At 35.9% G+C, this 27,629-nt stretch overlaps 1 protein-coding gene across 1 annotated transcript; it reads left to right on the forward strand.

The window, feature by feature from the left end:
* Positions 1–24,006: 24,006 nt before the first annotated feature.
* LOC105793822 (zinc finger CCCH domain-containing protein 6) lies at positions 24,007–27,392 on the forward strand. Its single transcript, XM_012622674.2, has 4 exons — positions 24,007–24,529; positions 25,547–25,756; positions 25,851–25,975; positions 26,090–27,392. The coding sequence occupies exons 1-4, from the start codon at positions 24,470–24,472 to the stop codon at positions 27,024–27,026; spliced, it is 1,332 nt and encodes a 443-aa protein (XP_012478128.1). The 5' UTR covers positions 24,007–24,469; the 3' UTR covers positions 27,027–27,392.
* Positions 27,393–27,629: the final 237 nt, after the last annotated feature.

A 27,629-nucleotide genomic window follows, 5' to 3' on the forward strand; every position in this document is an offset into this window, starting at 1 on the left:
TCGCAACGTGAGTTATCGTGTTGTTGCAACGAGAGGCCCTACGTCACAACGAGACTAAGTTGTTGTCACGACGAGCTATGATGTAATTGCCTCAGAAATTGGAATGACAAGGCGGTGTCATGACGAGCCCCAAATTCTATGTCTCAATAACGTGACAAATATATAAGGGTCTCATCACGATGAGCCCCGAACGTTTTTTTCTTCATCGTCTTCACCGTTCTCAGCCGTCACCGCTTCAAAACCCATGTTTCTTTAGTTTTTCCATAGTTATTGGTCTTTAATCTTTCATTTGTATCTATTTGCTTGCCATTCTCAGAACAAAATAGCCCCTTATTGATTGCTTCAACCCTCTCTGGATAAGACACCTACAGCAACCGATGTGGAAACACGAAAGCTCCGACAATGCAACATCAACAAATACCCGATGATATCACTCTCTTATCTAGTTTTTATCTATATTTGTATTGATTTTTTTCGATAAATAGATTAGAGAACTAAGAAATTTGTTGCATTAATATTATTGGGTTGATTGTTTGTTGAAATTGGAATTTAGTTAAGCATGCCTCCTCACAAATGACCCACATCTCGGTAAATCAAGGAACACGATGTTTCTGATGAACCGAGAAGATGATCTGTCTCCACCAACGCCACTACTCAAGCCGACAAATTTGTGGATAAACCACTGATTCCTAAACCTGGCTTCAATTTTGCCATGTAAAATTTTCATGATCCTATAATTACAAGGATCGATCGCTTACGGTGGAACACGTTTACCAGCATCCCAAGAAATCGATTTTTATATCGATTGTCTAGGAATTCTATGAGAATTTCCTAGAAGCATGAGACAATAAAGTCTTTGTGAGAGGCATGTACGTAAATGCCTCTCCTGCCGCAATCGAAGGATTCCATAGGACACCTCACTTTAGTCTCGATTTTCATGAAATTTTACAAGATAGTGAGGTGGACTATAATGAAATAATAAATTTTCTATCGGAAGGTAAAGGTACTTGGGTTCGAAAGTATGTGACTAACGAAACTTTACAGTTTCAACAGCCGATTATGACTCCAAAAGAAAAATTGTGGATGTATTTCATTAGTGCGAAATTCTTCCCTACTTAGCACGTTACGAAAGTTACTTGTGATCGTGCTTTCTCTTGAATTCTATTTTACAGCTGTAATAGGCCAATTTTGGCCTGGGCTCAAATCACAATCACAAAACTAAACCTAAAACCAAAATAAAAATAATTAAATAATCCAAAGTCCAAATGTCCATTTACAAACAGTCCAAACCCAAAATAAAAAAAAACCTAGCCCAAAAACTTAAACAATGTCAAAAAAACCCTAGCCCCCTAACAGCATCCAGTGCCGCACACTACCGCTGCCTCCTCCACGTCAGCGCCTCTGTACCGCCACGTTGACCTCCGTACATAGCTGGCCCTTGTACTTGCAAAAAAACACGCAGACACAGAGAAAAAAATAATAGCATTTGTATTTTCTTTTTTTCTTTTCGGCTATAAAAAGCCACAAAAACAGTTATGTAAGTTTTTACGACAAAAATCAATACAAAAAAAGCAATCGGAAACAAAAAAGGTGGTTTTTTTTATTTCTTTTCTACTTATATTTCTACTAGTTTTTAAGAAAAATAAAAAAAAAGAAAGGAGTCAAATCTTACCCTTTTCTCCCATTTACGCCGTCGTGAGGGGCCGAGGTTCGTCGTTTCCGATGAAAAATAATGTTTTTTGAGTCGTGGAAGTCAAAAAGCCAAAAAAATAATCTTCTTTCGATTTTTTGGCCACGGTGGCCGACGGCCGGAGCCATGGCCGATTAAGGAGAGGATTGAAAGAGAAGGGAGAGCTTTTGAGAGTTTTTTTAAACTTCGGTAGGAAATGATTTTTTTTGTGAAAAATTTGATTTAAATAGGCCCATAAAACGACGCCGTTTTAAGGCTGGCTTCAATAGCCCCAAAACGACGTCGTTTCATCCTTGATCCGCAAGCCGACTCGACTCGCTCCTGGAGGATCCGCGTGTTTTTGTGTTTTGGGTTATTTATGCCCCTGGTCCTTCTGTATTTTTGGATTGTTTTAATTCGGTCCTATTTTTATTTTTTTATTTTTCTTAAATTTGACCGCTTCCTTTTTTGCGCGTTTCAATTTAATCCTCGGCTCAAGAAAGGAAGCGTGTCCAGGGGATTGGTTTATTTACCTATTTGGCCCTCTACCCTTTCGCGCCATTTTATTTTGGTCCTTCTTTGTTTATTTTATTATAGTTTTTACCTTCAATTTCAGTTTTGTCGTGATTTAGTCCCAAATCCGTTTGATTTCAATTTATTTTCGCAAATTTGTTATTTATTTATTTATTTATTTTAAACCTTTTTTTCTCATATATTATTTATTTTAAATTGTTTTATTATTATTTATTTTAAGTTTTTCACATGTATTTTAAACTACTTCAAACTATTATCCATTTTAAATTTTTATATATTATTTATTTTAAACATCATATATATTATTTATTTTTTATTGTCTTTTGTATATATCATTTTAAACCTGATTTTATATTATTTATTTTAAACTTCTTTTACATATTATTTATTTTAAGCCTTTAATATATTATTTTAAATTGTCTTATATGTTATTTATTTTAAATCGCTTAGTATATTATTTATTTTAATTTGTTTTACATATTATTTACTTTAGATTGTTTTATATTATTTACTTCAAATTGTTCTATATATTATTTTGTTTTGCTTTCTTTGATTGTTAATATTGATATTAAAGTGGCATGCGTTGTGTGATTATTGCCATTACGTGTATTATGATTCGCTTATTCGTATTTTCATGTTATTGTGATTCATTAGTGAAACATTTTATTCAGTAAATTATTACTCCATATCGTATGTTATTATTCCATTACATTTCATTAAAATCACTTCAAAGGTCGCGTTTAAATTTTTTTTCCTTTATCCATAATGGGTCATTTTATTATATTTCAACTAAATAGCACGCATCGTTTAGGTTTTGTAATCGCTATTATTCAAAAAAAATTTAAAATAAGGCAATGTTTTATTTTTGGAAATTCGAGAAGTCTTACCCTAATTTACGGGGTTTCTATTTTCTCATTAAATCTAAACGACTGAACATCCTTTTAAATTTAAAATACCTAAGTTTTAAATAAAAATCAAAGGCAAGCTTATTCTCAAGGGTTCAAATGTCGCATCCTAACTTACGGGATGTGGCATATTGTTATCGCGGGACGAGTGGGCCTTTGCTGCTCATTTCAATTTAATTCAAGCATTTTTAAAATTAACATTAATAAAAAAGGGATCGTATTTTAAAATCTTTTCAAAATTTCAACTTTCGACATTAAGACATTAAGTAATCAACTAGTTACCAATTTTGGGCATATCGAGGGTGCTAATCCTTCCTCATGCGTAACCGACTCCCGACCCATTTTCTGGATTTTGTAAACCAAAAATTATCATTTTAGTAAATTTAAACTTTGATTCAAATGATTAAATTATGAGGTGATCCAATCACACCTAAATAAAAAGGATTGGTGGCGATCCCATTTCATTTTCGTTCTCAAAATAAAAGTCGACCCCTTTTGTTTTCAAAAAAATGGTTTCGACACCTTGGCGACTCCGTTGGGGACTTAAATAAGAGAGTCAAGCCATAAATTGATTATTTTCTTTCTTTTTGTCGAAAATTGAAAATTCGATTTAAATTTATGATCCTTTCATTGCATTTTTTACGGTCTGCATCATTTTGATATGTTTACCTTATTGATTCAAGTATTTTAATCTCCGCATATTGCATTGCATAACCGTTCAGTTATACCCTTTTAAGTGGGAGTGAGAAACTATTCCTTCGTGAGGTCTTCACCTCCGTACAGGATAGTGGTTCGCTTTTAGGATACATCCGTACCTATGTCTTCGTGAGATTTTCATCTCTGTCCATATAAGCCTATAATGGGTGAGGATCGAGGAATCTGCTAGTTCAGGAACCTTTGCTTCAGAACCAAACCACATATAATGAGCCCTAAGAGCCTACCCTAGGTAGAACTGCACCGAACCACTAGTGATCGACGATCGGTGCTCTGTTTATTATTTCTTGCTTACTTTAAATTTAGTTTTGTATAAAATGTACTGACCTGTTTTGTTTCGCTTTGATTGTGATTGCATGACATTTTTATCATAAAAAAGGTGTTGATTCACGTTCAATTACTAAATAGAGAGCTTGCCATGGAGAATGAATTTCTTGATAAAGTGGAAGATAATACGACTGTCATTATATGATCAGAGAAGACACAACTAGAGAAAGGTGATAGTTTGACGGAGGGGTACGCATCAGAACTATGAGACTTCACTCGCATCAACGTGACTCAGAATCATCTCTAAGAATTAAAAGAAATGTGGGGGTCAATGGGATGACAAGATCAAGCAACCATTCTACTGCCATTATGGTGATTTGCCCTATCTCCTAGATATCAAGGTGGACGAGCACTTATTCCGAGCTCTTGCCAAGTATTGGAACCTTGCTTATAGTTGCTTTACTTTTAGAAAAATGGATTTGGTACCTACCATAGAAGAGTACACAACTTTGCTCCATTGCCTAAAGATTCAAACTGACAAGGCTTATTCGAGTGCTGCTAATGTACCGACATTCTTAAAAAACCTGATGAACATTACAGGGATGAGTGAGCAGTGGATTACAGCTCGGATCAAGCAAAAAGGAGATTGCAAGTGCATCCCTTGGAGAAATTTGAGGGATTTGATCTTAGCGCATCCTGATATGAAGAAAAGGGCTGATGTTTTCGCTTTAAGTATTTACGATTTAGTTGTCTTCCCTAAAGCCCTAGAGTATATAGATGAGGCAATGTCTGACTTGTTCGATCGACTTGAAAAAAAGGTCACACCTGTCCTAGCAATCTTGGCAGAAAATTTCAGATCCTTGAATGCATGTTAGAGAGCAGGTGAAGGAAGGTTCATTGGGTGCGCACAACTTTTGTTAGCTTCGTTTCATAGCAACTTTTGGAAGGTAGAAAAGGTCTCCTATCGAGTTTTCTCCAAGAATTATTCTTCTTTGAAAGAATTAGTGGCTACATCGAGGCGGGATGATATTTTAGAAGAAAAATGGATAGTAATTCTCCAAAATCTCCAAGACAAGGATGTCGAATGGAGAGCCCCTCGGATGCTCCCAGATGAGATCCTGTATTGATGTGGAAACTTCGACTGGGTCCCTCTACTTGGGATTTGGGGAGCTATCGGGTATGCTCCTTTGCTTGTATTAAGATAGTACAGGTCAAGACAGTTCATACCTGTAACACAAGGGCTGACCCAGTGCGAGTTCTCATATAAGGGCAATAATTACAAGAAAAAGATTTGAGAAATGTCTAACACCTGGAACCAGACCCGTGAATGAAAAGATTGGTTGTAGGACCAATGAAGACCCCTAAATACAATGAGTGGTGGAGTAAAAGAATCAATGATAATATCCTTGGGAGAATCAAGAAGGCAGTCGACCGATAGAAGAACACCTGCGAGTAGTCTCGTCCAAGCTAAAGATCATAAAACAGGATTTTGAAAAGAGAAATTCGGAGCTAGAAAAAAGAATAGAACAGTTGGAAGAAGAAAAATGCATTTGAGATTAGATGTCGATGTCCAGAAGCTTGAGGCTGAAAAGTTGAGAAAAAGAAAGAATAAAGCCGAAGAAGATTTGGACAATTTGAAAACGGTTTACAAGAAGCTATGTACGTCAATAAGAATCGCTTGTTTGGGTAAAAGATCTAAGCAATGGCGGCAAGAAATCCAAGAAGAAAGGACTAAAGCCGATCAATGGGAAAGAAGTTCCATGATACTCGAGTACGGGAAGACGCTTTCAAAAAAAACTTGTTGGAAAGCCAAAGTGAAAAAGAGAGGTTAAGAGCTCGAGTGGCAGAATTGGAAAAGTCACTGCAGCAATATCATAGTCGCAATTTCGTAATTGAATTAAGGGCTAGTCTAAGCAAGACTGAAGAGCCAAAAGGGAGGACAAAAGAATTGGAAACTGCGTTGCAAAATTGTGAGCTCTGGGTTGAACTGCTAGAAGCAAATACTGAGCGGTGGAAAGAGTAGCTTCATCGATCTCAAGACCAGGTCAAAGAAAAGGATTATGTCATGGATGAAGCTTTGACCCAAGTGCGAGAGGTGGCTGATCGCTTACAAACTTTGGTAGCCCAGGCTGATGTACTAAGTGTGAAATATGAGTTAGAGTCAGATCGAGGCCGAGAGTTAGATTGGCTTCTTAAGCAAGTCAAGGCCTTAGGCACTAAGGCAAAGCCATATATGTAATCCATTTTGTGTAAAGAAATTTATTTCTAGAAAAGTTACACTAATGAAATTGAATCAAAATTAATGCCTTTTTACATTCGTTTGCATTCATCCATTTGCATTTCATTGTATCATGTGCATTCAAACTCACAAAAGGACTCTAAAATCGTGGCAGTTACCCTGGAACATCCTTACGTTACATAAAAGAAAACAAAAGCAATGGACCAAAGGTTGGAAAGATTGGAACAAATGCAAAATGAGGGGCAAGATCAATTGCAAATGCAAATGCAAGAAAAATTAGCCAAAATCTAGCTGGACATGATGGAACAAATGCTAGAATCCCAGAGGAGCATGATGAACCAGTTAACACAGCTGCTGGCTAGAGGACTAGAAAAAGGGAAGAGCCCTATGCTCAATACTGGAGATGACAATAAGGATCCTATTTATCCTCCAGGCTTTACCACAAAGGGTGTCTGTCAATATCAGGCCCCAATATTAGACTGGTACTTCGGCACCAATAAATTTCCATAGCAGAAATAGGAAAGGTGAGAGTGGAGCTCCCAAAATAACTAGAGGACAGATGCAAGTGGCTAGAAGAAAAATTCAAAGCGTTGGAAATTGTTGATTACTATAGTGGAATCGATGCTAAGGAGTTGAGCCTGGTCCCAGATTTAGTGCTCCCTCCAAAGTTTAAAGTACTAGAATTTGAAAAATACAATTGGACCAGCTGCCCTGAGGTTCACATTACCATGTTATGTCGAAGCATGACAGGATATGTCAACAATGATTAGCTATTGATTCACTATTTTCGAGATAGCTTGACTAGAGTTGCGGCCAAGTGGTATAACCAGCTAAATTGTGCCCAAATTAGCTCGTGAAAGGTCCTGGTGTAGGCCTTCATGAAACAGTATAGCCATGTAACAGACATGACGCCTGATAGAATCACACTACAGAACATGGTGAAAAAGCCAAATGAAAGCTTCAAGCAATACGCGTAAAGGTAAAGGGAAGTCACAACACAAGTCCAATCGCCACTGCTAGAAAGAGAAACGACCATACTTTTCATCAATACCCTGAAGGCACCTTTTATTAATCACATGTTAGGAAGCGCGACTAAGAGTTTTTTAGATATAGTAATGATCGGCGAGATGATAGAAAATGTGATAAGATGCAAAAAGATAGAGGCTAGTGAAAGCGCCAAAAGGTCGGCCCCAAGGAAAAGAGAAAACGACGTGAATAATGTAACCACGTTTAACAAGAGTTATTCGAAGCCAGTTACTGTGAGCCAAACGAGAATGATAACCACTGGTCATCAAGTCCCACCAAGACAAGAGTCCAATGCTAGGAAAAGAACAGAGAAGCCTCAGTTTATGTCTATTCCAATGACATACAGGGAGTTGTACCAAAGTTTATTTGATGCACACGTTGTTTGCCGTATCTACCTAAAACCAATGCAACCCCCATACCCTAAATGGTATGACGCAAACACCCAATGCGAATACCATGCAGGAATCACGGGGCACTCGATGGAAAGCTGCACCGCTTTCAAAAAGTTGGTCAAAAGGCACATCAATATGGGCATTGTCAAATTTGATGATCCGTCTGGTACAGAAAATCCGTTACCCAACCATGTCGATAAAAGAGTAAATGCAATAGCTGAGAACACAGGGAGGTGAATCAAGGAGAATATCGCTGAAGTGAAAACCTTACTGAGAGAGGTTTGGAAAGAAATGTTAGAAAGGGGATTAATCGCATCAGATTTGGAGGATAGATCCCAAGGAGCAATGGATTATTGTGCATTCCATGATAAAGAAGGGCATGAAATTCAAGAATGCAATGAATTCATGGCCCTAGTACAAGGTTTAATGGACAAGGAATTGGAATTTTTTGAGTACGTCGAAGGAAACGATGTTTGTGCCTCAGAAGGAGGGTCGTCAGAGAAGGTCTACAGGGCCAATCACCCGATAATAATCATTTTACGACCAAAAGCCAACAAATCGGGGCATAAGTTACACCAAAGGTCATAATTCAAAAACCCGTTGCTTTCCCTTATAAACATAGCAAAAGGGTACCTTGGAATTATTACTACAATGTGACATTCCCGGAAGAGGAGGGCCCAGTCTGCACGCTAGAGGAAGATAAAGATATGGGTTCCTATACACGTAGTGGAAAGCGCTATGATACGCCAAACACAAAAATAGAACATGTAAAGGGGAAGTCTTTGGTGGTCGAGCAAAGGAAAGAGAAGTCAGAACTATCTGCTAATGAGCAGCTAATTGAGAGAAAAGCTAAGGAATTTTTAAAATTCCTAAAACATAGTGAGTACAGTGTCGTGGAATAGTGCCAAAATATAGTAAGAGCATTTGATGGTACTGAAAGGAAGGTTATGGGAAAGATTGAGATACCTCTCTTGATCGGTCCAAACACATACGAGGTGGACTTCTTAGTAATGGGCATTAAACCTTCTTAGAATTGCCTATTGGGGAGGCCTTGGATCCACTCAGTAGGGGCAGTACCATCACCACGTCACCAAAAGCTAAAGTTGGTAATGGAGGGCCGATTGGTAACTATAAATATAGAAGAAGACATTATTGCATCGGTTACCAATGACGCATCGTATATAGAGGTTGATGGTGAAGTGATAAAATGTTTATTTTGATCGTTGGAATTTGTGAACGCAACATTCATCGTCGAGGGAAGCAAAATCCCAGTGTCCAAAATATCCAAAGCTACCAATAGTCGAAAAGGGAGCATTGCCTGGAAGAGGACTAAAAAAAACCTCCAGGGACAGATCGAAGTACCAATCTTAAGTGAAAAATAGGATCGTTGTGGCTTGGGGTATAAGCCAGACGCGAGGCAAAGAAAGAAAGAATTAGAAAAGAAACAAGAGAGAAGAATAGCGTGATTGAGCAGGATAAAGGTCAAATAGGAACCGATGACCTTTCCCCATATATCCAAAACATTTGTTTCAGGGGGAATCATTCACCCCGAATGGAGAATGAAAAGAAAAGAAACTACTGAATAAATGATGGAAAATTTGGGCATCAACGCCATATCTGAAGAGGGAATGGTGGAAGAAAACTTATCGGGCATCCGCCCTTATGAGCCTGAAAGTGTTCTGAACAACTGGACTGCGGAAGAGATTTCTGCAGTTTTTAGATCTGATTCAAAGCAATGTTCAAAACACTTATTGCTTTAAGCCTAAAAGCAATAATGATCTTTTTGTGAAATAGGCTCATGTCCAATACCTTTATTTCAATGAAAAATGCATTTTTGTGTCTCACTTTGAGTTAACATTCTTTTATTCTTTCATTTCATTCATGACCATACCATACAGATGGTTATTCCTAAAATCATTTGTTCTTTGGATATCCTTTTGTGCCTACAGTAGGTCTCTGTATATCAACGACATGAGCGATCTGATACTGACTCAGAATCTCCTTTTAAACAAGACATGTGTCTAGAGGGATCTCTAGATTTTAAAGATGACAGAGACTGCAGCTTATCTCTGGATTTGTTAAGGATGGTAGAATAAGAAGAGAAGCAAATTCTACCCCATAAAGAGACAGTAGAGATTGTGACATTGGAAGAAGGAAAAGAAGTGAAAATTGGAGTTAGCATAGCCGAAGAAACGAGACGAGACCTCATTGAATTGCTCCAAGAATTAAAATGTCTTCTCATGGTCGTATCAAGATATGCCCGGGTTGAATACTGATATTGTAGTACACCGCCTCCCCATAAAAGAATGATGTAAGCCAGTCCAACAAAAGCTCTAAAGGATGAGGCTTGACGTTTTGCTGAAAGTAAAAGAAGAGGTTAAGAAGCAATTTGATGTTGGATTCTTACAAGTGGTCAAATATTCAGAATAGGTAGCCAACATCGTCCCCATCCCTAAAAAAATGGGAAAGTACTAATGTGTGTGGATTACAGAGACTTGAACAAAGCTAGCCCAAAAGATAATTTCCCATTGCCTCACATTGACACCTTAGTGGATAATACGACAGGCTAGTCACTGTTCTCCTTCATGGATGGCTTCTTTGGATACAATCAGATAAAAATACATCCCGAAGACATGGAAAAGACCACATTCGTAACTCTGTGGGGAATGCTTTGCTATAAAGTGATGCCATTTGGATTAAAAATGCGGGAGCAACATATCAAAGAGCCATGGTAACCATGTTTCATGACATGATGCACAAGGAAATCGAGGTTTACGACAACGATATGATTGCAAAATCCCAAATAGAAAAAAAAATAGGTGCAAGTCCAGAGGAAATTGTTCTTAAGGTTGAGAAAGTTCCAGCTCAAGCTCAATCTAGGAAAATGCACCTTCAAGGATAGGTTAGGGAAGATGCTAGGCTTCGTAGTCAGTGAAAAGGGAATTGAAATTGACCCAGATAAAGTCAAGGCGATACAAGAATTACCTCTGCCACGTGCTCAAAAGGAAGTTCGAGGTTTCTTACGAAAACTAAATTACATTGCCCGATTCATTTCACAGCTAACCGAGAAATGTGGCCTTATATTTCGTCTTCTTTCGAAGCATAATCTGGGTGTATGGGACGAGGGATGCGAGGAAGCTTTTGACAAGGTAAAAAAGTACCTGTCCAATGCCCTAGTACTGTCACCACGCAGTCCAGATAAGCCACTGATACTATATTTGACAGTGTTTGACAATTCTATAGGATGTGTGCTTGGCCAACACGATGAGACGAGAAAAAAAGAAAGGGCGATATACTATCTCAGTAAAAAATTCACTGAGTGTGAAATGAGATTCTCGCCAATCGAGAAATTATGTTGCGCCTTGATCTAGACAACTCGGAGACTGAGGCAGTACATGTTGTACCATACGACTTGGCTAATCTCGAAACTAGATCCCCTAAAGTATATGATAGAGTCGACTGCTTTCAATGGAAGGATTGCCAGATGGTAGATTCTGCTTTCCGAATTTGACAGAGTCTATGTGAGCCAGAACGCCATGAAAGGGAGTGCAATAGCTGATTTTATAGCTAGTAGAGCCTTGGAGGATTACAAGCCTTTAAATTTTGATTTCCCGAACGAAGACCTAATGTACGTGGCAACCATTAAAGAAGACTCCCAAAAAGATCATATTTGGAAGCTAAACTTTGACGTTGCCTTAAACGCTGTGGGCATTAGAATCGGGGCAGTCCTAGTATCCCCGAACGGAGATCATTATCCTTTTACTAGAAAATTGGATTTTGATTACACAAAAAACATGGCAGAATATGAAGCATGCATCATGGGCATCCGTACAGCCGTAGAACGTAAAATCAAAGTACTAGAGGTATATGGGGATTCAGCATTGGTGATATACCAACTCAAAGGTGAATGGGAGACAAGAGATCCCATATTAATCTGTTATCGAGAACTGGTTCTCGAACTAATTAAGGAGTTCGATGATATCACTTTCTGCTACTGCCCACGACATAAAAACCAGATGGCTGACGCGTTGGCTACTTTAGCTTCCATGATCAAAGTGAACAAATAGGAGGACATGAGGCATATCCAGATGAGCATCTATGAGACCCTGGCTCATTGTTATAGTATTGAAGAAGGAGAAAAGGATGACCACCCTTGGTACAAAGATACGCTCCGATATGTGAAAAATCGTGAGTACCCCGACCAAGCAGCCGAAAATGATAAGAGGACATTGAGAAGACTGGCCAGTGACCATGTCTTAGATGGGGAGATCCTATACAAAAGAGGAAAGGATTAGGTACTATTAAGATGTGTGAACGCTATCGAGGCTAAGAAAATCTTGAAAGAAGTCCATGAGGGCGTTTGCGAGACACACGCTAATGGTTTTATGATGGCTAGGCAAATCATGAGGTTTGGGGTATTATTGGTCCACCATGGAAGGGGATTGTATTAATTATGCCAAGAGATGTCACAAGTGCCAAATTTATGGAGACAAAATTCATGTGCCTCCCTCACATCTTCATGTCATGACTTCTCCCTAGCCTTTCTCCATATGGGGCATGGATGTCATTAGGCCAATATCGCCGAAAGCTTCTAATGGACATCGTTTCATTTTCGTGGTCATTGATTACTTCACTAAATGGGTGAAAGCTGCTTCATATGTCAACGTCACAAAGTCGACAGTCAGCAAATTCTTAAAAAAGGAGATCATATGTCGATATGGAATGCCAGAAAGAATCATATCCGACAATGCGCTGAATTTGAACAATAGTACAATAGCGGAGGTTTGCAGTCAATTCAAGATCAGACACTATAACTCGTCGCCGTATCGCCCAAAAATGAATGGTGCAGTGGAGGCAGTCAATTAAAAAATTAAGAAGATCGTGGGGAAAATGATTGAGACCTACAAAGACTGACATGAAAAATTACCATTTGTCTTCTTTGCTTATCAAACATCTGTCAGGACCTCCACTGGGGCAACGCCGTTCTCTCTGGTTTATGGAATAGAGGCGGTTTTACCTATTGAAGTCAAAATTCCTTCTTTCTGAGTATTGGTTGAGCTAAAGTTGGAGGAAGCAAAATGGATCCAATCTCGGTACGATCAATTGAACCTAATTGAAGAAAAAAGGTTAAAAGCTATCCGTCATGGTCAGATGTACCAAAAACGAATGATGCGAGCTTACAACAAAAAGGTTCGTCCTAGAAAATTCCACGAGGGGGACCTAGTGTTGAAGAAGATCCTTCCTATATAAAAGGACTTTAGAGGAAAGTGGATGTCAAACTTAGAAGGACCTTATGTGGTAAAAAAGGGCTTTTCTGGAGGAGCATTGATATTAGCTGAGATGGATGGCAAGAACCTGCCTAACCTAGTAAATGCAGAGTCAGTCAAGAAGTACTTCACCTGAAAAAAATGGAGAGGCCAAGGCGAAAACCCGCAAAGGTCGCCTTGAGACCAAAAGGGTTTGAATTGAAAACTCGTAAAAGGGCAATTCAAATTTTGATCGAAGGTTTAGGGCATCGACAAAGTACACTAGATCTCCTAAGCACATGTTGAGGTCAAAATGGTCCTCAAGAAGTTTGTACAGAGAAGCTCAGGCTACGATATCTGGGGCACTTATTTGTTCCCCTCACCTATTTTGTATTCTAGCAATGTTCGCTTTCTTTGATTAATCTTTTCTTTTCAGACCTTGTTTCATGATAAATTTCAGCTTTGTCCATCTTAATGATCTTTTTTCAGGCATTTTGCATTGAAAAAACGATTAATGAACTAATAATACTTTCACAAAAGGAGTTCTGCATATTACTATAAGAGCTTCTAAATGGTACAAGAACCTGAAACATGATCGTTATTTAGAACTCACCAAGCCTAAGGGTTGAAAATATTTAAGGAAGGAAAGTTTAGACTGTTACCATTTCTTCGGATCTGCGATTAAAGATACTAGCTAAACAAGAAGACATGATATTACGACGGTGATATGACCTTGATGAATGACGAGCAATGACAGCCCAAACATTAAAAAGGGATCGTTCTCATGACATTCTGCAGTCATACAAATATCATTCATACACATCTAGTTAGGAGCATCTGATTCATTCTAATCATAACATCCTAATCACTAGGCATAAATAGGTTCATGAAATGGACTCTACAGGTCATGTTCCCCAGAGAACAGATCGAAGCCACAATCCTTATCTGTAACAGCCTAAATTTTGGGCTAGTCGGAATAGTGGTTTTGGGACCACAAATTCGATGAGAAAAAAAAAACTTTATTTTCATTATATTTTTATAGTCTACAATTTAACAAAATGATTTCGTGAAAATTTCTTTCGAAAATTTTGACGTTTGGGCACTCAATTTAGTCAAAAGGACTAAATTGTAAAAAGTACAAAAGTTGAGTTCTACATGTTAGAAGTGTCCAATTGTTATGAAATTTTAAATTGGAGGTCCTTAAATGGTAATTAGACCATTGGTTAACTTGTTGGACAAAAATGGACAAGAGGTAAGTGAAATAGGAAATTTTTAAGTTGGAGGCATTTTGGTCATTTAGTAATTAAAAGAATTAAAAAGGCCAAAATAGCCAAAAATTTGTCCATCTTCTCCATGGTGAACGAAATCAGCAAGGGGGAAGCCATATTTAGGGTTTTCAAGCTTTCAAGCTCCATAGTAAGTGATTTCAAGCCCCGTTTTTAATGTTCTTTACGTTTTTAGAGTCCCGGTAACTTGATTTAGCTTATTCTAGCAATAATTTAATCGAGGGTTCATATTTGGAAAAAATATCCATAGGTGAAATATGTTTATTTTGATGTTTTATGGTAGAATATGAAGCTTGAAATTATGTTAAATAACTTTTGCTAGCCAATTTTAAGTGAAAACGAGTAAATTGACATAATCGGTAAAAATACCTAATGTTCATAAGTAAGTGTTAGAGTGAGAATTTGATGTTTCCATAGAAGGAAAAAATGTTCAAAATGTCATAAAACATAAGAAAAAAGGAATAAAGTTTAATTTCCGAGCCTAGGGTTAAAATCGTAATTTTGTAAAACTTTAGGGGAAAAAATGTAATTTTACCAAAATGTGATTTTTCGACTGGATTGAATAATGTGAGTGTTAAATAAGTTAAATGTGTTATTATAAGTCAAGAAAGATAATGAATTGACTTTGATTAGTGAAAAAGGAAAAAATGAGAAAAAGTGAGAAATTTCCCGATTGAACATTCAGAATAAAAAGGGATACGAATGAAGTGACAAAAATGATCACATGTGTGGCATGGATTGTGTGTAGGCCACTATGTGAAAGTGAAAGAGATGATCACGTGTGTAGTACTATGTGCAGGCTACTATGAGTACCGAATAGCTTCGATCACGTGTATAGTACTATATGCAGGCTACTACGTGTATCGGATAGTGATGGTCACATGTGTAGTACTATGTGCAGGCTACTATGTGAACCGGTATCATTAATTATAAGGTGGTTGCTATGTGCTGATCCCACCGGATATCATTGATTACAAAGGATGGTTGCTGTGTGCTGAATCCACCGTGTATTTGTTATTAGTCCGAAGTGTTCATCGGGAAATTGACTAAGTGAAAATACATGAGATCATGTAACGATTAAGTGTGATTGAATGATGAATATATGTGTCGAATTGAATTGAATAATGATTGAAAGTGAAAAAGTGAAATTATGAAAAAGTAAAATTAGCAACAAAACAATTTTGGATAGTAACAATAGTGTGACTTTGAAAAATCACCAAAAATGGTTGAAATTGAATCAAAGAGTGAATAAGATATGAAATGAAAGCTTAATGAGTCTATTTTTACATAAAAGAAACAGAGCAAGAAAAAGAGTTATATATTTTGATATATTTGAATTTTAGTGAGGTAGGGTCGGATTGATTTTGGAATCCCCTATTCTGACTTTGGAAAATAATTAAAAATTGTAGAAAATAATTTTGATTTATAATTTATATGCTTAGAATCCTTAATTAGTCTATTTCCAAAGGAAATAAACAAAAATATCATATGAATTTTGTACAATGAGATAATTCATTTTTAGTGAAGAGAGGTCAGAGATGTTGATCAGTGAAATAGGGGTGACTTTAAAGAATAAACTGTACTAATTGACTAAGCCAAAAATTCTGAAAATTTTATGGTAAGAAAATATGTGAGTATAGTTTTGGGGAAAATTAACAGAACTTAATTTGGAGCTCTGTAACTCCAGATAAAAATAATTCATTGACTGTAACTTGACTAGACAGTTTTGAATTTAAATATAAGTAAATAGTGAAATTATGTATAATGCTATTTAAGCATGTTATATACATAAAGGATGTGGGATGGAGAGGAGGAGGAGGACAATAAATTATATGAATGAATTGTGTATAATTGGTTAAATGTCTGATTATAATCGATAAATGTTGAAATAGGAGTGATGCTTATATTGGTGCATTACTGGTCATGGTAAGCTCATGAGAAAAAATAAAGTTTCATACCATATGCGTGTGGTATATTTGGCATGAAATGGTGTCATGAGTGGCTCATGAATTAACTCATGTTGGTAAGCTGATGCATAATTATAGTATTCAAATATATAAATATTTGTAATATTTTGCTATGTGATTCGGAAAAAGGGGAATAAATAGCATACTGAAAATTCAGCCATGGTGCTAGTTTATGTTGGAGTGTTTTATGGCATATCTTAAGTAATGGAATGTTATGAATTTTGAGATTAATTTGCTAGTCAAATAAATGACAAATGAATTGATTATGTATTCGTAATTTTGACATATGCTTGGTATATGAAACGTAATAATATATGCTTGAATAAACTTTAAGTATTCGAATGACATGGATTTGATGGTGATAAGATTCGAACATTTAATTCATGAAGCACAGGTGATGTATTATTGTTGTGTGATAGCTTGGTTCAAGAAATTGGTTAGGTAAATGGTAAGTGAAAGCATTTATGGATATAGAAGAAATCTGGAGTGAATATGAAATTTAGCTCAATTAAATGATTTCATCAATTAAACATTGTGTATACCAGAATGTGTTAGTGAATTACATATTCGTAAATTCACATTCAAAGTTCATTAGTGATATATGAAAATAACATGAAAAGATTTATGATTGTGATTAATATTGATTCTGAATTAAAGTGGATTCTTCAATATTGAATTGATTTAACGAAAATATTGAGCATATGAATAGGTATGTATTGGGCCTCGTAAACCCTAATTAGCGACTCGAAGATAATAATTTGAAAGTTTTTAATTTGGATGAAATTTTATTACTCAGTTTAATATGTTTATAAGTTATTTATTCTGGTAATGCCTCGTACCCTATTCCAGTGTAGGATACGGGTAAAGGGTGTTACAATGTGACATCACCAGATTCGGCCCTAACGTTTAGGCTGGGTTTGGGGTGTTACATTATCTCCCTGAAGTTGCAGTGGAGCAGGATAAAAATACACAAACCTTATCTCCTTGAAGTTGCAGTGGAGCAGGTTGAAGTTACCAATTCTTATCTCCTTGAAGTTCCAGCGGAGTAGATCGAAGCTACAAATCTCTTCTCCCTGAAATTACATTGCAGCAGATCGAAGCCACAATCCTTATCTCCTTGAAGTTGCAGTGGAGCAGGATAAAAATACCCAAAACTTATCTCTCTAAAGTTGCAGTGGAGCAGGTTGAAATTACCAATTCTTATCTCCTTGAAGTTACAGCGGAGTAGATCAAAGCTACAAGTCTCTTCTCCCTAGAATTACATTGGAGCGGACCGAGACACCAATTCCTATACCCCTGAAGATGCGGTGAAATGGAATGAGGCTACTTGAAAGAAAGAAGCACCAAAAAGTCAAGATTCAGCAAGACCATGCAAAATTGGCCTTTTTAAAGTCTTTGCTCCATTCTCGTTACATGACAATGTGCAAAGAGGGGCAGTTGTAATAGGCCAATTTTCGTCTGGGCCCAAATCACAAGCACAAAACTAAACCCAAAACCAAAATAAAAATAATTAAATAATCCAAAGTCCAAATGTCCATTTACAAACAGCCCAAACCCAAAATAAAAAAACCCTAGGCGGCCCGATAAGCCCAAAAACTTAAACAATGTCAAAAAAAACCTTAGCCCCCTAATAGCATCCATTGTCGCACACTGACGTTGCCTCCTCCACGTCAGCACCTCCGTACCGCCACGTCGACCTCCGTACATAGCTGGCCCTTGTACCTACAAAACAAACACGCAGACATAGAGAAAAAAATGATAGCATTTGTATTTTCTTTTTTCCTTTTCGGCTATAAAAAGCCACAAAAACAGTGATATAAGTTTTTACGACAAAAATCAATACAAAAAAAAAATAATTAGAAACAAAAAAGGTGGTTTTTTTATTTCTTTTCTACTTATATTTCTACTAGTTTTTAAGAAAAAAAAAGAAAGGAGTCAAATCTTACCCTTTTCTCGCATTGCCGTCGTGGGGGGGTCGAGGTTCGTCGTTTCCGATGAAAAATGATGTTTTTTGAGTCGGGGAAATCGAAAAGCCAAAAAATGGTCTTCTTTCGATTTTTCGACCACCATGGACCGCGGTGCCATCGTCGGCAACCGGTGGCCACCACGGTGGCTGACGGCCAGCGCCATGGCCGATCAAGGAGAGGATTGAAAGAGAGAGGAGAGCTTTTGAGAGTTTTTTTTAAAAATTTGGGTAGGAAATGATTTTTTGTGAAAATTTTGATTTAAATAGGCCCATAAAAAGACGTCGTTTTAGGGCTAGCTTCAATAGCCCTAAAACGACGTCGTTTCGCCCTTGACACACGCGCCGACCCAACCCGCTCCTGGGGGATTTGCATGTTTTTGTCTTTTGGGTTATTTATACCCCTCGTCCTTTTGCATTTTTGGATTGTTTTAATTCGGTCCTATTTTATTTTATTTTATTTTTCTTAAATTTGACCGCTTCCTTTTTTGCGCGTTTCAATTTAATCCCCGGCTCAAGAAGGGACGCATGTCAAGGGGATTGGTTTATTTACCTATTTGGCCCTCTACCCTTTCGCGCCCTTTCATTTTGGTCATTCTTTGTTTATTTTATTATAGTCTTTACCTTTAATTTCATTTTTGTCCTGATCTAGTCCCAAATCCGTTTGATTTCAATTTATTTTCACAAATTTGTTATTTATTTATTTATTTTAAACCTTTTTCTCATATATTATTTATTTTAATTATTTTATTATTTATTTTAAGTTTTCCACATGTATTTCAAACTACTTCAAACTATTATCCATTTTAAATTTTTATATATTATTTATTTTAAACTGTTATATATATTATTTATTATTTTGTATTGTCTTTTATATATATCATTTATTTTTTAAAACTGATTTTTCTATTATTTATTTTAAACTTCTTTTTACATATTATTTATTTCAAGCCTTTTATATATTATTTTAAATTGTCTTATATGTTATTTATTTTAAATCGCTTTGTATATTATTTATTTTAATTTGTTTTACATATTATTTACTTTAGATTGTTTTATATTATTTACTTCAAATTGTTCTATATATTATTTTGTTTCGTTTTCTTTGATTGTTAATATTGATATTAAAGTGACATGTGTTGTGTGATTATTGCCATTACGTGTATTATGATTCGTTTATTCGTATTTTCATGTTATTGTGATTCATTAGTGAAACATTTTATTCGTAAATTATTACTCCATATTGTATGTTATTATTCCGTTACATTTCATTAAAATCACTTCAAAGGTCGCGTTTAATTTTTTTTCCTTTATCCATAATGGGCCATTTTATTATATTTCAACTAAATAGCACGCATCGTTTAGGTTTTGTAATCGCTATTATTCAAAAAAAATTTTAAAATAAGGCAATGTTTCGTTTTTTGGAAATTCGAGAAGTCTTACCCTAATTTATACGGTTTTTATTTTCTCGTTAAATCTAAATGACTGAACATCCTTTTAAATTTAAAATACCTAAGTTTTAAATAAAAATCAAAGGCAAGCTTATTCTCGAGGGTTCAAATGTCGCATCCTAACTTACGGGATGTGGCATATTGTTATCACGGGACAAGTGGTCCTTTGCTGCTCATTTCAATTTAATTCAAGCATTTTTAAAATTAACATTAATAAAAAAGGGATCGTATTTTAAAATCTTTTCAAAATTTCAACTTTCGACATTAAGACATTAAGTAATCAACTAGGTACCAATTTTGGGCGTATCGAGGGTGCTAATCCTTCCTCGTGCGTAACCGACTCCCGAACTCTTTTTCTGGATTTTGTAGACCAAAAATTATCGTTTTAGTAAATTTAAACTTTGATTAAAATGATTAAATTATGAGGTGATCCGATCACACCTAAATAAAAAGTATTGGTGGCGACTCCCATTTTCATTTTCGTTCTCAAAATAAAAGTCGACCCCTTTTGTTTTCAAAAAAATGGTTTCGACAACAGGGATGGAAGATAAACATGGGTCCCCAACTTTTCATCACATGCGACAATGTGCCGAAGGTCACATGCGAGGGCTCTCATACCTATACTTGATTATAGAGATGTGCAGGCAAGCTGGTGCATCGATTGACCTCAAGGAACCGACTTTCCCATCAAATGGAATTTTAAACGTTGTCATCTACGTGCGGTTCTGCAATCAACATGCCAATTAGGTAGAGCAGTGGAACAAGGAGGTGGTCGCACACTGTGAGTACTCGAGGGACACACCTCAACCTGTACCACCATGAGTACACTGATCTAAGAGGGTTCCGATGAACAAGGAGTGGTTTAGACACATTGCGGTCCACGTTGAGCTTCATACATAGTGGATGGCCCCCGTATTGGGTCCTCCTGATAGGAGCAACACCACCCATTCCACCTTCCAGTATCTCCCAACCTACGTTAGTCGGACCATCCACATTGAGAGGGGATGCGACGAGAGTAATCTCGGACGAGCATGATGACAACACGGATGAGTTCGACGACATCTTCACCAATTTATGAGGGAGTTTATTCTATTGTTTTTATTTTAATTTCTCTAGAAACATAAAAAAAATTATTATTAAATATATTTTTTTGTGTGTTTTCTTTTTCTGTGTAAGAATCCCACAAGTTATGAGGCACTATAATTTCGAGCCAAAACTGTGAGGAAGAGCCAATCTCACCATTTGCGATGGACTTTTAACGCTAATCAGGTAACCTCTTTCCTTTATATTTTTATTGCACATCAGAGACAATGTAATAAATAAAGTGTGGCGGGTGACATAGGAAAATTTTAAAATTTTAAGTTTTTCTATTATTTTGTTTTTTTAGTCATTTTTAAAAATTTTATTTTGTGTGTTATGAGTGTGCTTGAGCTTGTAGAAATACAAGTGATTGGTTAGGAACATATACCTAAATTGTTTGCTTAGATTGTAAATTTAGCCTGAAATTAAATAATTTAGGTTGTTTATATTTAGTCTAATTAGATTAGTTTATTATACTGTAGATAGGAAAAGAGATTAAATATACCAAGTGATAAAGGTGGATGCAAATAGGTAATTATATTTGTAGAAGTATAGGATGTTCGAATTAAAAAAATGCTCGATAAAATCCATGGTTATTGAAATGGTGCAAGATGACTAGTATAACCTTTATAAAAAGTACCCAAGAAAAATCTTGATCATATTGGCATGCACAAATAATAATAAATCAAAAATCATCATAAGAGATTATTAGAGAAATATTATTGCATTAGCGTTCAAAGCATGAATAAAAATAAACCTAGTAGAAAGAAAACATTCGAACTAACTGTACCTAGCAAAAATAAATGCTATATTCGTATATACATTTTGATGGAAACATATATTTAATTTTCTTTAACTTGTTTACTTTGTAATTTATTGAACTAACCTGTTTAGGTGTAAATAAATTTGAATTGTTTAAATTTCTAGCTAGAGCTGTATATTTAGACAAATCCTCCTAGTGTCGATGCTCCAATCTAATCTCGTGTATGAAGCCAGCTCAAGTATATTGTTTAGCTATATATTTTATTTATTTTCTTTTGATGCTTGAGGGCAAGCAGCGACTTAAGTGTGGAGGAGTTTGATCTGCCACAATTCGTTGTGGCAAATTAAGGCTTTTCTGGCACTTAACTAGCTTGTTTTCTAGTGTTTATGCTTTTATTTCATTTTCAGTTTTTATTTGCTTAGGTTTAGTTTTGGTAAAATAAGTGTTTTACCCAGTTTTTAGTGTTTTGATGACTCGTAAGGCGAACTCGAGCCTCGGGTATGACTAATGGGTTATTTGAGTATGTAGGGTAGCAATTTGGGCTTAAGTATGCAAGGAATAATGGTCATGTCATGACATCAACATTGGACGTCGCAACATTGAACTTAGAAGCATCAAAGGCTAAAAATAGGGTTCATGTCATGGCATCATCATGACAATTTGCTGACATCAGTAGCCACGTGATCAAAATTTTAAAACTATATATATTTTGTTTATTATTTATTAAACCTGTATTTTGTTTATTAAACTAGGGGTATTTTAGGAATAAATTGCCTTAATGTTGCCCTAGATTTTGCTTATGTATACACTATTATAATCTCATTAGGAGGGTTGGTTGTTGATAGCTAGACAATTAAATAGTTTTTATTTTTTCTTTGTATTTTTATTTATGTTTGCTTAGTCGTAATTCTTCCTGTTCCGATCTGAAGACGGTTGCGAGCGGGGATTGCTCCGACACCGCACCTCAATTAATTATCAATGAGAAATTTATCTATTTATATTTTGTTTCTCTGACCAATTAACGTTTGTATGAATATTAGAATAAATCTTGTGTTTATTTCATATCTAGCATGTTTCAGTTATGAATTTGATTTATTAATTAAGTAATTATTTATCTAAAATCAAGTGTTTATTCAATAGTACTTAGTATATTAGGGAGTGACACCCCTAATAGAATATCTAGACAGATGAGACCGAGAGGGTATCCTGTCGAGTATACTTGTGCTAAGCGGTGAGATCAAGAGAGTATCTGTAAGCCTAGGAAGAGACCAAAAGGGTGACTTAGGTGGTAATCCTTAGTAAAGATGAGACTGAGAGGGTATTCTTACCTAAGGATGGTAAACAACTCAACCTAGGGTAATTAGCTACTTAATTGATAATTGGTTATTTAATCGAAAATAGACTGGGAACTCAGATCGTCGACACTAGGAATAGGAGATTCCATTAAGCTATTTTAAACTACTTAATTTAGTTAGGTTATTTTAGTTTAATTAATTTAATTACTTTAATTCATATTTTAATTTTGGATTCACATTACTAACTTGTAAATTGATTATATTAATAATTATTTTCAGTAATTAATTTAATAATAAATTTCGTCAATATGCAATCCCAATACGACTCTCATCTCTTCCATGAAATTCCCAACAATTCTCATATCAAATCCAAAGGTTAGGATTTATTTTCCCATCAATTGACCATGATCCAATGGTTCCTTTCACTCTTTACTTTCAACTTTGATCCAATGGCTCCTAATTAAACATGGAAACTTTGATCGAGTGGCTAATATTGGTCCCTACACATTTTCTCAGTGCTTTTTCCCATTTTGCCATTAGTAAGGTCCAGATTAAAACACATGAAATTGATCTAGTAGCTCTCATTCCAATTAATAAATTCACAATATAACATCTCATGGTTTATTATTCTTCGAGGTCCTTCAATATTTTACCTCTTTATGACCATGACTAATTTACAAGCTTAGACTATTTTCCCATCTAGTCCATCACTTTATTATCCAACTTCAAATTAATCCATACTTATCAAATTTGATTTGAATTGTTTATAATTTTTTTAAATTTTTAAAGAATTCATATTTAAAATTTATAAAAATATTTTTTATAATTTTATAAAATAAATTATGATTTTAGATTTTTAAATAATTTTTGACATATTTAGATTTTTAAAATTATCATTAATTTTTAAAACATCAAATTGATCTTTTAATTTTAATTAAGAGATCAAATTAGTTATTAATCTTTGAGTCTTATTTCATCAAAGGGTTAACGAGCATAATATAAGTTTTGATAAACATAAACTTAAGCTTAATTTAAGGAGTATTTGTGGAATTTACCCAAATGAAACTGAGTCAGAATATGAACATTTCAGCTCAAAAGTCCAATTCGTTTTAATCGCACTTGCATTTACAGCGCGTGTAAATACAACACGAGCAATCCAAATCATCCTTCCACTTCCACGCGTTCTATAGATTGTGTTCGTCATCCATAGCACAGAACAGAAGCCCAGAAAGAAAGAGAGAGAGATTTATTTTTTCCTAAAAAAAAAGAGAAATATATTTAACAGAGAAACACGGAAAATAAATCAGATAGAAAAACGGGGAAAGGACAAAAAGGAAAAACCGTCTAGGGTTGCCTTGAATCTCTCTCTTTCCAGATATTAGATAATTAGAAATAGATATGTAGGGCTTTTCAATCGATTCCTTCTTTATTTTCTTACAATTAGGGTTTTCGAAAGAGGTAAGTTGATTTAACTGCTGGGTCTCATTTTCTTTTCTTATCTTTCTTGGGACAGTGGTGTTGGAGTTTGGGTTTTAATCGACCCAACCCTGAAATCGGTGCTTTTGGGAATTGGACTTTTAACATTTTACCGAGAATCGGAGCTGGAAAAGGATCATTTTTTTAGCGACTCTTTCTTAACACAATATATTGTATTTTTTTACGATCTGTAAATATGCGAGGAGTGCACAAATCAAAAAGGGTTACTTGGGCATCAGACGTTAACCTTTGTCAGGTAAAATTGCAATTTTAGTTTGGAAGTTCCTGAATTTTGGGGTCCCTTTCAGGTGAAATTACAGAAAAGAAAAAGGGGGTGCAAAATTTTAAGTGAACCAAATATGATGGAGAATGAAGCTATGTGAATCCTTCATGTTCTGCTGTTTTTGGCTTCCTTTTTCCTTTCATAAATATATTTTATTTATTACTCTGTCCCTTTAATTGCATCTGAACCTTTCTGGTAGTCAAGTTAGTTTAGGTTTGGTATTCTTGTAATGCATGATTTCGAATGAGTTTTTAGTTTTGTTGATGCCATTGTTGTGTTAAGCCTTTTAGGGTCTTAAATGATGGCCTGTTCTTGTTTTTGTTTGTTTTTTTCTTCTTTTTCAGTGGAATTTATGGCTTATTTTGTTTTGCATCTTACTGTTATGGGAATAAATCTACTAGTGGAGTTTGGAAGTTTTTCATGCTAGTTAGACACAGAAATGAGAGAATGGAAATGATAAAAGACATAGATTTTTAAACTTATTCAAAAATGCTAACGATGATAAAAATATACCAGTGATTGCATCCTTGCCTTGGCTTGTCTTTTATTGATGTTTCCTTTCATATAATGTTCATCTTTGCAGAACACGATAAGTTTACCACAATACAGTTGTAAAATCTCCTTGGAGTTTGATTAGTATGAGTGTGTAATGTTTCTTATATTGCTATAGTTCTGAAGTCTTGACTTTATGTTTCTGCTTGTAGTTGTTTACCCAACCTAGTTTTGTAGCTCATACTAGATTTTAGTATAGGAGAAGTACTAGGTTAAGCATCTCAAATTCAACTTGAGATTTTATTACTCAGCTAAGGCTTAATCAGATGTTTATACAAGCTTTAATATATGTATTTATATATTGCATTTCCCTGTTTGAACAAGCTCTCTTCAGTTGCTAGATGGTGTTTGTACGGTGAAATGATGTTTGAGCAAATTCACAACCCTGTTTTGTTGAAAATGATAAACAGAAAATATAATTGCTTCTCCTCTTAACAGATAAGGTTGTTTCTATCAGAGGAATCACCTTCACAAGTTGGGGTGGGTGGTCAAGATCACCTCCAAGCAAAAACCTCGTTGGTATCACATATAAATGGGGCTACTGGGGATGACTTTCTGCCTCCGGGATTCGAAGGAGCTCATTCTACAAGTCATCCGCAGATTAACTTGCTAGAAATTGCTACCATTAAATGGAGATGTCCTCTAAGGGTAACAATTCTAAAGACTTCTTTTCTGCGTTTTAGTTTGATTTGTGATTATTGCTCCCAGCATTTACCTCAAAGCTGAACATACGTCTTCACAGTTTATTTTGGACTTGAATTGGCAAGTTGTTGCCGGAGAGGAAAGTGAAGAGGTGGAGATTCAAAATCAGAGAGAAGTGAGAGTGCTTGAAGCTGTTTATCCTCGGCCATCTGCAATTCCTACAAAGTCTGATACTTTTTCCTTTTTCTCTTTTTGACTGGTTTTGGGGTGGGTTTTCTAGAAACTGCTTCTCTTGGGTTATACTTTTCCATGAGACTAAATTTTCTTCTGGTTGTGCAGCTCTTCTGTTTCAGCAGACGTGGAAAATTGTGACTATGACGATCAGCAAACTCCTCAAATACCCATCACTCCTATTGAAGATGAGGATGCAGCAACTGAAACTCCCATTAGTTCACAGCCGCAGTGGTTGGCTCCTGGTATTTTACCTCCTCTGCGTGGCAGTATGCCAAGTGTTTCAAGTGGTTCAGCTGATGAAAAACCTGCTTCTGGGATGATCCTTAATGTTGAACCCGGTGTAGCAGCTGCTGCCTTTGCAGCAGTTAACCAAAACAATGAATCTGGAAACATGATTGATCCTGAGTTTCTCGTTAAAATTCTCAGCAATCCCAGATTGATTGAGAAATTAGTTACTGATTATGGAGTGGCTTCAGGTGCTCAAAACTTACCTGAATCAACATCCCCTCTGGCAACTTCTCCCAATCCACCCCCACCTGTAAATCTCTCCAACCCATTTCCTGCCCACATCAATAGAACAGAAAATGGTACTGCATCCTTATCAGCTACTTCTAGTGGAGCATTTTTTGCTCAGCCTAATGGGGTTGGAGTTGGACCGTCAAATAAACAAGGTGTTACACCCAATCCCCATCCAATATCTGTTTCACCAGCTGTTGGGCTTCCCCAGAAAAAGGATGTAAACTATTACAAGAACTTGATTCAGCAACATGGAGGAGAAAGACAAGAGCCAGCTCAAAAGTTCAACAGCCGATACAACCAGCACCTAAGACCGAACCAAGAACTAATAAACAACACCAAATTGAGAGATTCTAGACCGAAGATAATGAAGCCTTGTATGTACTTTAACAGTTCCAGGGGATGCAGGAATGGAGCCAATTGCGCATACCAACATGATACATCTTCCCACCAGAACAGTGGGAATAATGTTGCGGAGGTGCCGAATACAAAGAGAATGAAAATGGATAGAGAGATAAGCGGTTAGAAAATACAGAGCGCAAGTATGGTTAGAAAATACAGAGTGCATGTATGCCTTTTTCACATGCAAAAAGCGTACTGCAGCTCTATCTTTTATTGGCTTTGCTTAGGTTCTTTTTGGAATTAGTATAATTCTAGTACTTCCTTTTTACCCCTCGCTTTGCATCAAGCTTTTAAGATTCAATGGGCTAGATAGAGAGCCTTGATTATCACAACCGATTGCGGATTTTCATCCATGAAGTGCATTTTTTTGGGTTTTTTCTTTCTTTCGTCTTGCATCGACTGCAAATGTTGCTTACGTACGTATATATTACAGTATGACAGTTGCTCTGTCCATACAGTTTGATTTATATTACAGGGAGTATTTTCTGCATTTTGTTTGAAAATGAGCCAATAAACTGTAAACTTTTCCCCTTGGATGTAGAGTTGCTGAAATAGGCCTGAGCTTTGAATTGTTTTAAAAAGCTGATAGCTCTAGTTTGGAAAAACTTGAATCCGAGAAAATCTGAGTTTGAAGAAACGTCAGTTTAAAAAAGAAACTAGAGTTCGAAAAAACTAAGCTCATAACCATTTGAGCTTACCATCGAGATAGGTAATGATTTGATTCAAG

Source organism: Gossypium raimondii, chromosome 3 (genome assembly GCF_025698545.1).
Source record: "Gossypium raimondii isolate GPD5lz chromosome 3, ASM2569854v1, whole genome shotgun sequence".
NCBI classification, from domain to species: Eukaryota; Viridiplantae; Streptophyta; class Magnoliopsida; order Malvales; family Malvaceae; genus Gossypium; species Gossypium raimondii.

Coding starts and splice junctions, on each gene's coding strand:
- LOC105793822 (XM_012622674.2), top strand. CDS start 24,470: ATGCGAGGAGTGCACAAATCAAAAAGGGTTACTTGGGCATCAGACGTT. Junction 25,757..25,850: donor AATGGAGATGTCCTCTAAGG/GTAACAATTCTA, acceptor ACGTCTTCACAG/TTTATTTTGGACTTGAATTG. Junction 25,976..26,089: donor CCATCTGCAATTCCTACAAA/GTCTGATACTTT, acceptor CTGGTTGTGCAG/CTCTTCTGTTTCAGCAGACG.